Source organism: Urtica dioica, chromosome 4 (assembly GCF_054948205.1).
Source record: "Urtica dioica subsp. dioica isolate 48M chromosome 4, U.dioica_male_clone48M_v1_H2, whole genome shotgun sequence".
Taxonomy (NCBI): Eukaryota; Viridiplantae; Streptophyta; class Magnoliopsida; order Rosales; family Urticaceae; genus Urtica; species Urtica dioica.
Genome location: NC_142759.1, coordinates 16,812,204 through 16,825,682, shown reverse-complemented (window position 1 = coordinate 16,825,682; position 13,479 = coordinate 16,812,204). Strand labels below are relative to the sequence as shown.

At 33.1% G+C, this 13,479-nt stretch overlaps 2 protein-coding genes across 2 annotated transcripts; both read right to left on the bottom strand.

The window, feature by feature from the left end:
- Positions 1-694: 694 nt before the first annotated feature.
- Positions 695-2,280, bottom strand: LOC149400899 (uncharacterized). Its single transcript, XM_089613866.1, has 2 exons — positions 2,179-2,280; positions 695-2,021 (listed from the first exon to the last, which is right to left on the bottom strand). The coding sequence occupies exons 1-2, from the start codon at positions 2,224-2,226 to the stop codon at positions 912-914; spliced, it is 1,158 nt and encodes a 385-aa protein (XP_089469992.1). The 5' UTR covers positions 2,227-2,280; the 3' UTR covers positions 695-911.
- A 9,541-nt stretch (positions 2,281-11,821) lies between these two features.
- LOC149400898 (BURP domain-containing protein BNM2C-like) lies at positions 11,822-13,083 on the bottom strand. Its single transcript, XM_089613738.1, has 3 exons — positions 12,899-13,083; positions 12,084-12,819; positions 11,822-11,992 (listed from the first exon to the last, which is right to left on the bottom strand). The coding sequence occupies exons 1-2, from the start codon at positions 12,956-12,958 to the stop codon at positions 12,088-12,090; spliced, it is 792 nt and encodes a 263-aa protein (XP_089469864.1). The 5' UTR covers positions 12,959-13,083; the 3' UTR covers positions 11,822-11,992; positions 12,084-12,087.
- Between the last annotated feature and the right edge of the window lie 396 nt (positions 13,084-13,479).

Sequence of the window (13,479 nt, the reverse complement as noted above, 5' to 3'; positions counted from 1 at the left end):
AATTGATTACCCAGTTTTGTTTCCCTCAATTTTATGAAGCAGCTAAAATTGAGTTTGACAATGTTACTTCGGAAAAATATTGTGAAGAATTAAATGTTTCTTCCTTTGTATTCACAATTATATTATAGCAATTGAAAAGAACATCTGCGAATTTTTTTTTTGAAAAGAACAAGAATAAAGTAGGAAACCAAAACAAAAGAAAGAGAGGAATGATGTGAAAGGAAGTTCTTATAGGGACTCGCCCTTAATCTTTAGCTCATGAACACAGCACACCTCGTAAGAGCACGTCCCTCGCTCTTCTCCATTTGTACCGACCGACCAACTTTCTATCAGTCCATAAATTCTGATAGCTAATTAAAAAGAAGAAATAAACGAACTTAAGACCACGTATTGATTAGGAGTAGCCTAGGAAAAAATATAAACTAGCCAAAATATTGACAGAACAAAAGTATTTAATGAATATTTCTAGTAGAAAAAAGAATATATATATATATATATATATATATATATATATATATATATATATATATAATGAAGTAGCACAGGCACATTTCTGTGATTACATCGAATTAGGTTGGAGAAATATCACGCATTTCTGTTGGGATTCAATCTCGATCTCAATAGGAATATGATTGAATGCAGACACAACTTGCATTTCGTAATAAAAAAAATTGTGGACACAAAATAAAATTAAAAAAAAAAAAGAACAAAGACAATTTAACATAATATTATTTCACCATTTAGAATACATTAAAGCGGACACATGATTAAACATCAAAACATTATTTATTTCTGCCACAACATCATTATTATGATGAATTGATCACACACAACACGTACACACACAAACCGGTACACACACAGACACACATTTAATGCATGAAATTTCGTTGATGTACATCAACATGCCATCATTCGTCCGCCAAATTGTTCTGGACAACATTGTTGACAATATCATCACTATTGTCCTCGATCTCTTTGCGTCCGTAGTGGTAGAAGAAAGGAAGGTTGGCGTCGGAATCTTTGGACGAGTGCTTGATGTCTTTGGTCTCTTTTTGTCCGTAGTGGTAGAAAAAAAAGTTGGCGTCGGAATCTTTGGATGAGTGTTTGTTGTCTTTGGTCTCTTCTTGTCCGTATCGGTAGAAAAAAAAGTTGGCGTCGGAATCTTTGGATGAGTGTTTGTTGTCTTTGGTCTCTTCTTGTCCGTATCGGTAGAATAAAGGGTTGGCGTCGGAATCTTTGGATGAGTGCTTGTTGTCTTTGGTCTCTTCTTGTCCGTATCGGTAGAATAGAGGGTTGGCGTCGGAATCTTTGGATGAGTGCTTGTTGTCTTTGGTCTCTTCTTGTCCGTACCGGTAGAATAGAGGGTTGGCGTCGGAATCTTTGGATGAGTGCTTGTTGTCTTTGGCCTCTTCTTGTCCGTACCGGTAGAATAGAGGGTTGGCGTCGGAATCTTTGGATGAGTGCTTGTTGTCTTTGGCCTCTTCTTGTCCGTACCGGTAGAATAGAGGGTTGGCGTCGGAATCTTTGGATGAGTGCTTGTTGTCTTTGGCCTCTTCTTGTCCGTACCGGTAGAATAGAGGGTTGGCGTCGGAATCTTTGGATGAGTGCTTGTTGTCTTTGGCCTCTTCTTGTCCGTACCGGTAGAATAGAGGGTTGGCGTCGGAATCTTTGGATGAGTGCTTGTTGTCTTTGGTCTCTTCTTGTCCGTACCGGTAGAATAGAGGGTTGGCGTCGGAATCTTTGGATGAGTGCTTGTTGTCTTTGGTCTCTTCTTGTCCGTACCGGTAGAATAGAGGGTTGGCGTCGGAATCTTTGGATGTGTGCTTGTTTACTTCATTATCTTCTTGTCCGTACCGATAGAATAGAGGGTTGGCGTCGGAATTTTTGGATGAGTGCTTGTTTGCTTCATTCTCTTGAATAAGCTCGTTAATGACCTTTGGAATAACCTCAGTTTTCATTACCATCTTCCAATATTCTTGGGTTCCCAACTTTCTCGATTCCACAGCAATACTCCCAAACTGCATACAAATGACAAATTTTGTTTCAATTTTTTTTTCTTTCTTTACATTGTAACTTACATGAGAGGATACTCAACTGAAAATAAAAATAGAAATTAGAAAACGATTTGAACGTTTAGTTGTTTATAGATAAAAAAAATGGAAAGAAAACTGTTACCAAGAGTAAAGAAAGAAGAGCTAAGATAGCTATCCGAGTAGATTCCATCTCTGAATATAGTTGTACAAATTTCTTTGATTGGATTTACTAGTAGCGTATTGGGATCACTGCATGTTGCTCTATATATAGGAAATGACAATTTAAAACCACATGGTTCTTCATAAAATTAAAACTGTCTTGGGAGTTGTGACATTTGTATTATTTCATCTTCATTTTAACTATATGCAATAAATTACCAAGCAATATATCATATCTCAAACAAATTGATTCATTTGTTTCTAATTATCTATGCACTAGCCACAAATATTTCGACATAATGTCCCAACAAACTGTACTTCAACAGTTTTATCCAAAGATTAAAATTTTGGGGTTCCCGTCTGAGAACCGGAGTTTGAAGGATCTCCGACACGGTTCATTACAAAATCGTCATTTTCCCTGAGAATCGGACGAGAAGTGAACCAAATTTCGGTTCTCAAAAACCGGCGTGGTTCACTTATTTTTTTTAAACTAGGGTATATAAACGAGTTTCAGGTTCGAGAATTCCATTTTTGCCCAAAACTAGGGTTGTCTTTCCCATCGCCGAGCTTCAGAATCTTCATACGAAACCGCCTCTTCCCGCGGAGTTCAACCACTTTCCGGCAGCCCGACATTAAAATTTTCCTTCATCCCGACGAGAAGCGCGGGCAAGTTTCCAGATTCCGACAGTTTTTGGATTTTGATTAAATATGATTTTCTTTTTGTTTAAATTTATGATGGATTTTTGAGGTTAAGTTAATTTTCTTAGTTATTTTCATGTTTATTATCATTAATTTGATTTTGTTTCGAAATTTTTGAATTTTTAATCTGATATTAAAGTTTTGAATGTGTTTTGTTGATTTTGTTGAAATTCTTATTAGATTCGCCATGGTCAAACTAAATTTATTTGTTTTGAACATGAGGATTTGTCATGATTTCCACTTTGAATCCGAATTTTTATTTTTATTTAACTTAAATCCGAATTTAAGTTAAGCTAATATTATTTAAAAGTTATGTTCACCAGAAATTATGGTTTAGTTTAAGTTGGTTTAGTTATATGAAATTAAATTATGAATATACATGTATGCTTTTATGAAATTTAAAATTAATATGATTTGTGAAATTATGAATATGTGTACATGTGTTTGTGACGTAGTGTTTATGACTTTATGTGGTATTTGTAGACTTCAAGAATGCCCCCCTCCCCCGGTCCAGGAAGAAAGTATTGTACGCCCATTATTAATGCATCTAAGAATGTGAAGAGTGCGGATTACGTACATCTATTCAGTATTGATCAAGGTTTGAAATCTCGCGCGAGATGGGGGTATCTCGCGCGAGATCTCGCGTTTGGGAGGGGTGCGAGAGGGATACGAGTATATCTCGCGAGTTTGGTCAAATATCGCGAAATCTCGCGCCCTATCTCGCGTACCCCCGAATCTCGCGCGCTGGAGGTGTAAAACTGCTCAAATCTCGCCGTGTACCCCCGATCTTGCGCGGTAAGGTTCGAAACTGAATTTTTATTTTTATTTTGAATGAATTTTTTATTGGATTGTTGAGTATTTTTTAATGGATTGTTGATATGAAGTTATTATAATCCGAATGTATGTAGTAATTTTGAATAATTTGATGATGTTGTTAATATTGATTTTGTAAACTTTATTCTAAAATTTATATAGATTGTGTATCATAAACTTATACAAAATCATAATTAAAAAGTTGTTCAAATACCCTGCGGAATACCCTTTTTTTTGCGGTATATCCCGCGAAATGCGGTATACCACACGGTACGAGATACCCTGAACGTTCATCAAATACCACGAGATACCACGGTACGAGACGATATACCCCCAAAAAAAATGTGCGGTACGGCCGCGAGATGCGAGATTTTAATCCTTGGTATTGATAAATCTGATGAAAGAAGTCGAGAAACATAATATCATCCAAATTATGACCGGATCGAACTACAATAGTGCTGGTATTTAGTATAAACTCATGTTCAATTCAAAGCACAATTATATAGTATTTATCATTGTCAGACGATAATATTATAAAAGTCAACCACGTTTAAAAACTTTTTTTTTTAATGTAGTAGTCCACGATTAATAATGAGTTTTCTTATTAATTTGCAATTAATATTAGCAAATAAAAAGAAAAAATAAGTATAATAAATTACTATGACTTCTAAAATTTCAAGATCTCACGAAAATTGAAAAAACCTACTCTTACAGGAAAACAGATAAATAACAAATTAACCCATTCATGATTTTTTACCCCTAAATTTAAATGATTAATATTATATATATATATATATATATATATATATATATATATATGTATACCCCAGAATATGGAAAGTAGGTGAAAAATATGTATCTGTTATGTTCCTGAAACGCAAATATGGAAAGTAGGTGAAAAATATGTATCAATTATGTTCCTGAAATGCAAATATGTAAAGTAATTGACAAAGAACCACTTCCACATTAATAATTCAAGCAGCATTTATGATCTAGATAAGATTGAAGCAGCATTTATGATCTAGATAAGATTGTGTAAGTAACGCATCACGACGTGGTAGTCTGACACAATTATTATTCTTTCCTACCACACCTACCAAATATTAATATCCCATAAAATCAAAATAGAAATTATTAACATATCCAACCGCTGGGGATTGATGCCAGGGGTCTATCAAAAGCGAGAATTAAAATATCGATACCAAATTTTATGTAAATTAATTGACAAAGAACCACATCCACATTAATAATTCAAGCAGTATTTATGATCGATAAGATTGAAGCAGCATTTATGATCTAGATAAGATTGTGTAAGTAACGCATCACGACGTGGTAGTCAAAAAATTAATGAGACACAATTATTATTCTTTCCTACCGCACCTACCAAATATTAATATCCCATAAAATCAAAATAGAAATTATTAACATATCCAACCGCTGGGGATTGATGCTAGGGGTCTATCAAAGATTCAAAAGCGAGGATTAAAATATCGATACTAATATCAAAGTTCTGATTTCACTGATATAGCGATTATCGACGAATATTTTATAACAATTTCAATACCGATCACCTACGATATCGATGATACATCGACTACCGATAGATATATTGACAAAAATCTTATAACAAATAGATATTATTTATATATCATTTAATGATACATTTAATAATTATATTTTTCCATAAAATAAGTATTTGAGGAATAAATTCGATATTTAAGCTGTTATAGTCATTTTTATATCAATCCTCCCATTTTTTTTATATCGACGAGCCGATATTTTGAACCTTGATCAAAAGTAACAAAAAAATTGGTTAAACAGATAATCGAATTAATCTAGAAAATAAAATTTGATGTCACATTAATAAACCAAAATTCAGTTCGATTAATCGGATCTGGTATAAGAAACTAGATTTGTAATTATCTGTTTAGGATATCCGAAAATTCGGATTTCGTTTATTAACCAATTTTGTTTATAAATCAGATAACCAATTTGAAAACGAATGACCAATTTGAACCAAATAATCACTTATACAATTAAATAACTGATTTTAACTAGATAGCCGATTTTTTTCTTTCAAATTTAGTACAAACCTATAGGAAAAATACTAGTTTAAACTAAGTAACTAACTTTTCTTTCTAATTTTTTTTATTTTATGTTTTGTTTCTTTTTAAATTCTTAAAATTTTGGTTTGCCTTTGTACGATGTGCTTTTTAAAAAAAAATCTTCCAATTTTTCTAAAAAAATTTCTAAAGTTTAAAAAGTAAGATAAGTAAGACGGTCGAAAAAGTTGGGTCATCACACGCTAATTATTGTAAATTTTTGTTAATAACAGTTGATTATTGTTAATATGCATGTTTATCTTAGTTTACTTGTTATTTTATTAAGAATTTGTTGCAAATAATCAATCATCTAACTTCTTTTAAGATTTTATTCAAAGTTTCGTTTTATTAAAAAAAAAATAGTCCACCAGAACCGCAGTAAATTAATTAACTAAAAACTAAATTAATTAACTAAAGAATAAGTTAAATTTACTCTTTAGTTAATTAATTTACTGCGTGTCTAGTAGGCTATTTTTTTTTTTAATAAAATGAAACTGAGACTATTTTTTAAAAGAATGATGGGCTATTGGACTACTGACCTAATTTACCTTAAAAAAATGTCCTCACTTGAAAACTATTTTTTTTTTAATGTGTTTTCATTTGTTAATCAAAACAGGTCCTAGAAGAGACATAATTATTTAAATATTTGCATCATGGTTGTGTTGAAACTTAAAAATGCGTTTACGTAGAAATAAGCTTGTTGTATAAATAGTCTTGTTTTTATTTGACATGGTGATTTTCCTCAACTTATAAATATCTTAAATATCAAGTGATATATGAAATACATTACGACAATGGTTTTAATATTTATTTTAAAAACGATAGTTCCCAATATGAACATGCTTGCATTGTGTGCTAAGCAATTTCAATTTTTTTTTCTTTTGAATAAAGCAATTTCAATTTTAAGGATTGCTCATTTGTAACACAACATAAAAAAATATATATATTGATCTTATATATATATATATATATATATATATATATATATATATATATATATATATATATATATATATATCTCTCTCTCTCTCTCTCTCTTCCATGTCACTAATTATCTTCTACCATGAACAATCCATTTGCAGTTTCTCTTGTTGTTGATTCATAAAATAGCCATAGTGATCTATTAATGTATAATAATTGGGATGGGTTCTAGTCACAATAGAGCTCACTTGGTGTGGGACTTTACAATATGTCATCAATAATGCTTGATATGTCTTTTGAAGCAATAATGCATGATATTGATAACTCATAATTTATATATCACAATTAAATGAGATCCACACACTTTATGTTCGATGGACAATATACAATAGGGGGCGTTTGCAAACTTTTAGGAAAATAATAAAAAAGATGAGGTGATACTTAAATAAGTCAGCCAAACTTTCTATTATTTTGTCTTTCCAGCTTTTTTTTACTACAGTGATCCGTTCTTTTCTCTCTCATACAGTTTTTTTTCTCATCAAAACTTCAAAAATTCATATTTTCATCATATGAACTCGAAATTGAGTGATTCCAAATCCTACAGATTCGTAGAGAAGTGCTTAAAAAATATACCCATTGTGTTGGATGAAAAATCTTGTCTTCTACTGTAGAATTCTGCCGGAGTTCACAATTGGTACATTAATTGTCATTATTTTCAAAATTTTAAATTATATTTGACTTAAATATCCTTATATTAAACATGTTATAATTAACAAAAAAAAATGTAAAAAATTTAAAAATTCGAGAATGAATGACAATTAATGTATCAATGGTGAACTCTGGCGGAATTCTACAATAGTAGACAAGATTTTTTAACTAATACAATGGGTCTATTTTTTTAAGCTCTTCTTGCTACGAATGCATAGGATTTGGAGTCACTCAATTTCGAGTTTATATGAGGAAGATATGGATTTTTGAAGTTTTGATGAGAAAAAAACTGTACGAGAGAGAAAGTGACGAATCACTGAAAAAAAAATGAAAAAAAAATGAAAAAAAGCTGAAAGGACAAAATAAAAAATTTGGCTGAATTATTCAAGTGTCACCTCATTTGTTTGACTATTTCCTAAAAGTTTACAAACGTTGTCTATATCACGAACGTGATGTTTGGAATGGCCTAATAAGTTATAAATTTCTATAAAATACAAAACAAAATTCGTTTAAACATTTATTAAATTTTTTATGTGAGGGTGTAGGTTCCATGATAATTCAGATGAAGTATAGTAACAATAGAGAACATTACAGCTTGGTATAAATAATGGTTGATATTGAGAAATAATGATACACCCACCACAATTAAAAGATAAATTTTATTTTTAAGGGCTCAAAAGTGGAGAAATATCAAAGCTACATCCCATAATTGTAAAATATTTGAAACTGAACTTTTGATCCAAAATCGAACACAAAATGCTCTTTCAACTCAGTTTACCCTCTTTCACTCTTTCGCTCATTTCCAATTAAAAGTATCTCCCGCCCACTTCATGTTACATATCTAATAAAGTGATATATAATGTATATGAAACCACAATTGTTTTAACATTTATTTTTAAAAACTGATGTGAATAACTTTTAGAATATTGGACATGAATCCTATTTATAAGGAATACCATATTATGCCACGTTGTGTGTTTGTATGTCTATGAATAGATTAAGTTTGTAAAGCTTGTTTATTTTTCTTCTACATTACTGATTTCTTCTTCTTCTTTAATATATTTGTTAGTATTCTAAAATAGAAGGTTTTGGTAGTTCATTGACATGAGCTTTTGTACCTTTTTAGGCATCATCAACATATTCAGAGGAAGCCATCAGGCATTATGCACAACATATCTTTCTGACCAAGTGCCTATATTCTTATGAAAATATAATGGACCTTATAGTATGAATTCAGGTATTAAAGTTGATATTAAAACATGCTTAATAGCTTGTTTGGCCAAGTATGCCCTTAATTAGACATGGATTTTGTTTGTATGCCACTATGAATTATATTTATGTAAATGATATTTGTGATTGATTTAATGAAATATGAGTTGTTTTGGATATTATTATTAGGTGTTTCTTAATATTCATTTATAATTTGATGAATATAAACTACAATTAAAAAATATCGTCTTCAAGAAAAAAGACTGGAGTCATAGGCAAAGAGAATATACTTCAGTGCAATACACAAAAACACAGTAGTCTGTCAAATTCAATTAATTAAAACTACTCTCTAAAGCTGTAGTGTTTATACACTCTCAACTTCAACAAATACATTCTAAAGATGTAGTCTTTAACAGAAAAGACTGGAGTCATAGGCAAAGAGATAAGACTCCAGTGCAATAGATGCCACAAAAACACCGTAGTCTGTCAAATTGAATCAATTTAGACTACTTGTTAAAACTGTAGTGTTTTTTTCTTATGTAATTGAGTTCTACATAACTACATCATAACACTGTAGTATTTATAGATGAGACTAGTAATACTACATCTATAAAATGTAGTCATATATTTTAACTACAGTCTTATAAAACAGATTCACTACGGCAAAAAACTAGAGTCATAATCAAAGAGATAAGACTCCAGTGCAATAGATGACAGTCGGTAAACTGTAGTCGACTTAAAATGACTACGACGTTCTGCTGTAGCTAGAGGCCAAATTTCTGGTAGTGTTATGCAAACAGATTCATAAACTCTATGGCAGATTCACCAGTTGAGTACCTAATGAATAATAAATCAATAAATTAATAAGCATTCTAAATTAATTAACCTAATGCAAGCATTCAGTTCATTACATTGAGCAAAACAAATCCATAACTCAAGGATTCAGTTAATTGATTAACTCATCCAGTTAATTAATTAACCTAATGCAAGCATTCAGTTCATTACATTAAGCAAAGCAAATCCATAACTCAATGATTCAGTTAATTGACTAACTCATCCAGTTAATTAATTAACCTAATGCAAGCATTCAATTCACTACATTTAGCAAAGCAAATCCATAACTCAAGCATTCAGTTTATTCATTAACCTATACAGTTAATTAATTAACCTAATGCAAGCATTCAGTTCACTACATTAAGCAAAGCAAATCCATAACTCAAGCATTCAGTTTATTCATTAACCTATACAGTTAATTAATTAACCTAATGCAAGCATTCAGTTCACTACATTAAGCAAAGCAAATCTATAACTCACGCATTCAGTTTATTCATTAACCTATAGAGTTAATTAATTAATCTAATGCAAGCATTCAGTTCACTACATTAAGCAAAGCAATTCCATAACTCAAGCATTCAGTTCGCTACATTAAGCAAAGCAATTCCATAACTCAAGCATTCAATTTATTCATTAACCTATACAGTTAATTACAGAATTAGCATGGAAACTATACGAGCAGAGAAACTTCCTCCTAAAAGAGACTTGGAACTCTCGATCCCTCGATTATATTGTAATATTTTCAAAACATTATATAAGTAAGGAGTGAGACTGACCTTGATGGATTTGCAAATGAGAAGCTCCATGATCCTCCTGGTTTCCTTGTCGCCGATCTGACCTTCGCGAAGAGTGTCAGAAGCAATGGGAGTACCACTATAAGGGCTCTGCACGTGTTACCGAGAGAGAGGCGATGGTTGATCAGCAACGAGGATGGACGACGATCGGCGATGACGCGGCGGCGTGAAATGGATCGGCGGCGTGAAGTGGATCGGCGGCGTGAAATGGACGAGGACGAGTTTAGGTTTAGGTTTGGGAAATGTTGGATATCTGATTGAGTTTTGCTCTTATATACAAGGGTAATTTAGGTAGTGAAAATCAATTGGGCTATTTCCTTAATTTATTCAAACTTTGGTTATTCTCTTAATATTGGTGGGCTGATTGGGCTAGCATACTCACTTTTCCAAAAAATTTTAAAAAATAATATGCACACATACAACCACACACATATAGAAGGAAATTTTTTGTCTGCACAGCACGCGATCCCATTCATATTTGGTAAATATGAGAAGGTGCTCAATTGGGAAAACCTGATCAGAAGGTGCCCAAGCTTCGCCAAACGCACTCCCAAGAACTCCTTAATTCAGTGGCGGAGGCCAAGGAGTGAGCGGGTCTCATCAAGCGGCCGGAGAAAGGGCCGGCAGAGAGGATGTGAATTATGTCAATGTTTTGCGACATAGAAACATGATATGATTGAAACGATGATGGCGGAGTGATGATTCGTTACTAGTAACAACATTTGGCAACATAGAAACCACAATCTCCCTCTTTGTAAATCTCCGTCGTCTTCCATGGTGTATTTTTATTTTCATAAATTTATTTATTTTTCTTTAGATATGTATCTAATGCAAGGTTTGAGATACCGTTACCGCTATCGTGTCAGGACTCAGATTTTATGGTTATACCTCTTACCGCAAGAGTTTACCGCAGATACTCCGGAAAAAAACCGATAGATTTTCCATGATAAATAAATATAAAAAAAAAAGTTTTATTGACTTTAATTTTTTATTTAAATCTATTTTATTTATATTTATCTAGAACTGCGATAAACCCCGGTTTGTTCGCGGTAAACCTCAGTTTTCACGAGATTTTAAATAGGTCGGGCCGCTTTTTTGCATTGTGAGATTCTCTACCGGTAACGGCGTGATAAATCTCAATTTTTCTAGTACGTATTTCATGGTTTTGTACGTTTCGCTACTTATATCTGACGGTAAGCGGTATACCGCGCGGAGCTCACCGGTTACCCCGGTAAGTACAACCTTGGTTTAATGTACTTATTTTGTTTAATATTTCTTTTTAGATGTCTGAGATTTATTACTAATATATATATATATATATATATATATATATATATAATTAAGTAACTATTAAAAATATATTTTAAAGGTATATTGCTAAATTTTATATCCAAACTTATTTATATGACATGTGCCAAATTTTGTTAAAAAAAAAATAGACGGAATTATGATTTTTGAAACAACTGATAAATTGATGATACAGGTTGTAACGAAAAAAAAAAAAAAAAAAAAAAAGATAGGAAAATAGTACTTATTACAAGTGTACTAATTCAAGGGGGAATTGTGAAACTTATCCAATTATTGAATCATAACATACTAACAGAAAATAAATAAAAGATAACAGACCGTTACATAAATACGTCACAGCCATTTTTTTATTTTATTTAAAACTACTGTAGTGATCCAGATCCACATAGATGTGCTTGAAATTTTATTGCTGGAGAAAACACGCAAAAAAATGTTATTTGTGTTGTGTGGATCGAAAAATCAATAAAAACAACTAAAATTAAGATAAAACATTTTATTACCGTTTCAAATGATTGATTTGAGGTTGAGGGTCCAGAGGAAGTTGCCATGGGGAGGGAAGACGTGGCAGACCGGGGAACCGCGGCGGATGCCGAGGGTAGCGAAGGAAGCGTGGTTTGGGTCCCATTGCGAGGTGTCCATGTGGCACGCAACGATCATGTCCACGAGGTCTCCATTGTCGCCGCGCATCAACATCTTGAACGCCCTGTTGCCGCCTTCCTGGGTGTGGCAGAAGACGACGGAGTATGGGTAGGCCACCGTGTGACACCCCACCATCTTCGACAGCCGGATCTCCTCCGGCGACTCCCAGATCGTGTAGTTCTGGTACTCCTCGCGGTGCTCCGTCCGGAAAACGGACGAGGCGAGTGTCGGGGGAGGATCGGAGACCCTGAAGGTCTCCACCACGAAGTCGAGCATGGACTCGACCGAGGTGGCGCAGAACCTGGTCTCTCCCTTGACCGCCGGGCTCTCGCAGACGGCGATCGTTCCCTCGATGGATTCGGCCATCGGAGATCCGGCGAAGAGGCGGAGGATCTCCGGGAGATGGCGGGACGAGAAGGGGATGGAATCGGCCTCGTCTCTGGGCAAGAAGTGAGTCTTGGAAAAGTCTTGCTTCCGCATAAAGATCGGAAGTCTCGTTCCCTTCCTAAGCTCCTTTGGTTGCATGAAAACTGATGCTGACTTCTTCGGCGGTGAATGCTCGTGTGTTTCCCTACATTCCATGCAAACTGCTGCAAGCTGAACAAACAAAAGTTCGCCATATTATATATTGAGTTTGATTATGAAATTAAGCTCAAACAAAAACAGATGAATTTACCAGCAGCAAACCAGTAATGAGTAGCGCGTGGAGACTCCGAGGAGCGACTCTCAACCCCATATTCTCTTTTATTCTTTTAAATTCCTTTCCTTGTTTTCTCTTTATCTAATTCGCAACCTTTAATAGTTTTTATAGAAAAGCCGGCATATCTGAAATATACTGTTTCACCTTCTCTTCTTTTCTTTAGAAAGAATTTATTGCAACTAATCATCCCTGTAGTTTCTTTTAAAATTTTAGCCAAAATTTTATTTTATTAATAAAATAAGTCATCGAAGTAAATTAAATTAAATAAAACAGTTTATTTAATTTACTTTTGACAGATCGAAATAAATTAAATTAACTAAAATAGTTAATTTAATTTATTTTGGCTCAGTAGATTATTTTTTTTAATAAAATAAAACTTTGACTTTTTTAAAAAGAGGGTGAGATATTGATCAGTGGCCTAATTGTCCCTTTTTTTTTCTTTTCATTTTTTGTCATTTTAACTAATTTCGCAATGCTTTTAGACACCAACTACAAGGCATATAAATGTAAATTTGTTGGCTATGTATGCAAAATAAATACAATTAAAGAGATTAATT

Coding starts and splice junctions, on each gene's coding strand:
- LOC149400899 (XM_089613866.1), bottom strand. CDS start 2,226: ATGGAATCTACTCGGATAGCTATCTTAGCTCTTCTTTCTTTACTCTTG. Junction 2,022..2,178: donor CTCTTCTTTCTTTACTCTTG/GTAACAGTTTTC, acceptor ATTTGTATGCAG/TTTGGGAGTATTGCTGTGGA.
- LOC149400898 (XM_089613738.1), bottom strand. CDS start 12,958: ATGGGGTTGAGAGTCGCTCCTCGGAGTCTCCACGCGCTACTCATTACT. Junction 12,820..12,898: donor TCATTACTGGTTTGCTGCTG/GTAAATTCATCT, acceptor TTGTTTGTTCAG/CTTGCAGCAGTTTGCATGGA.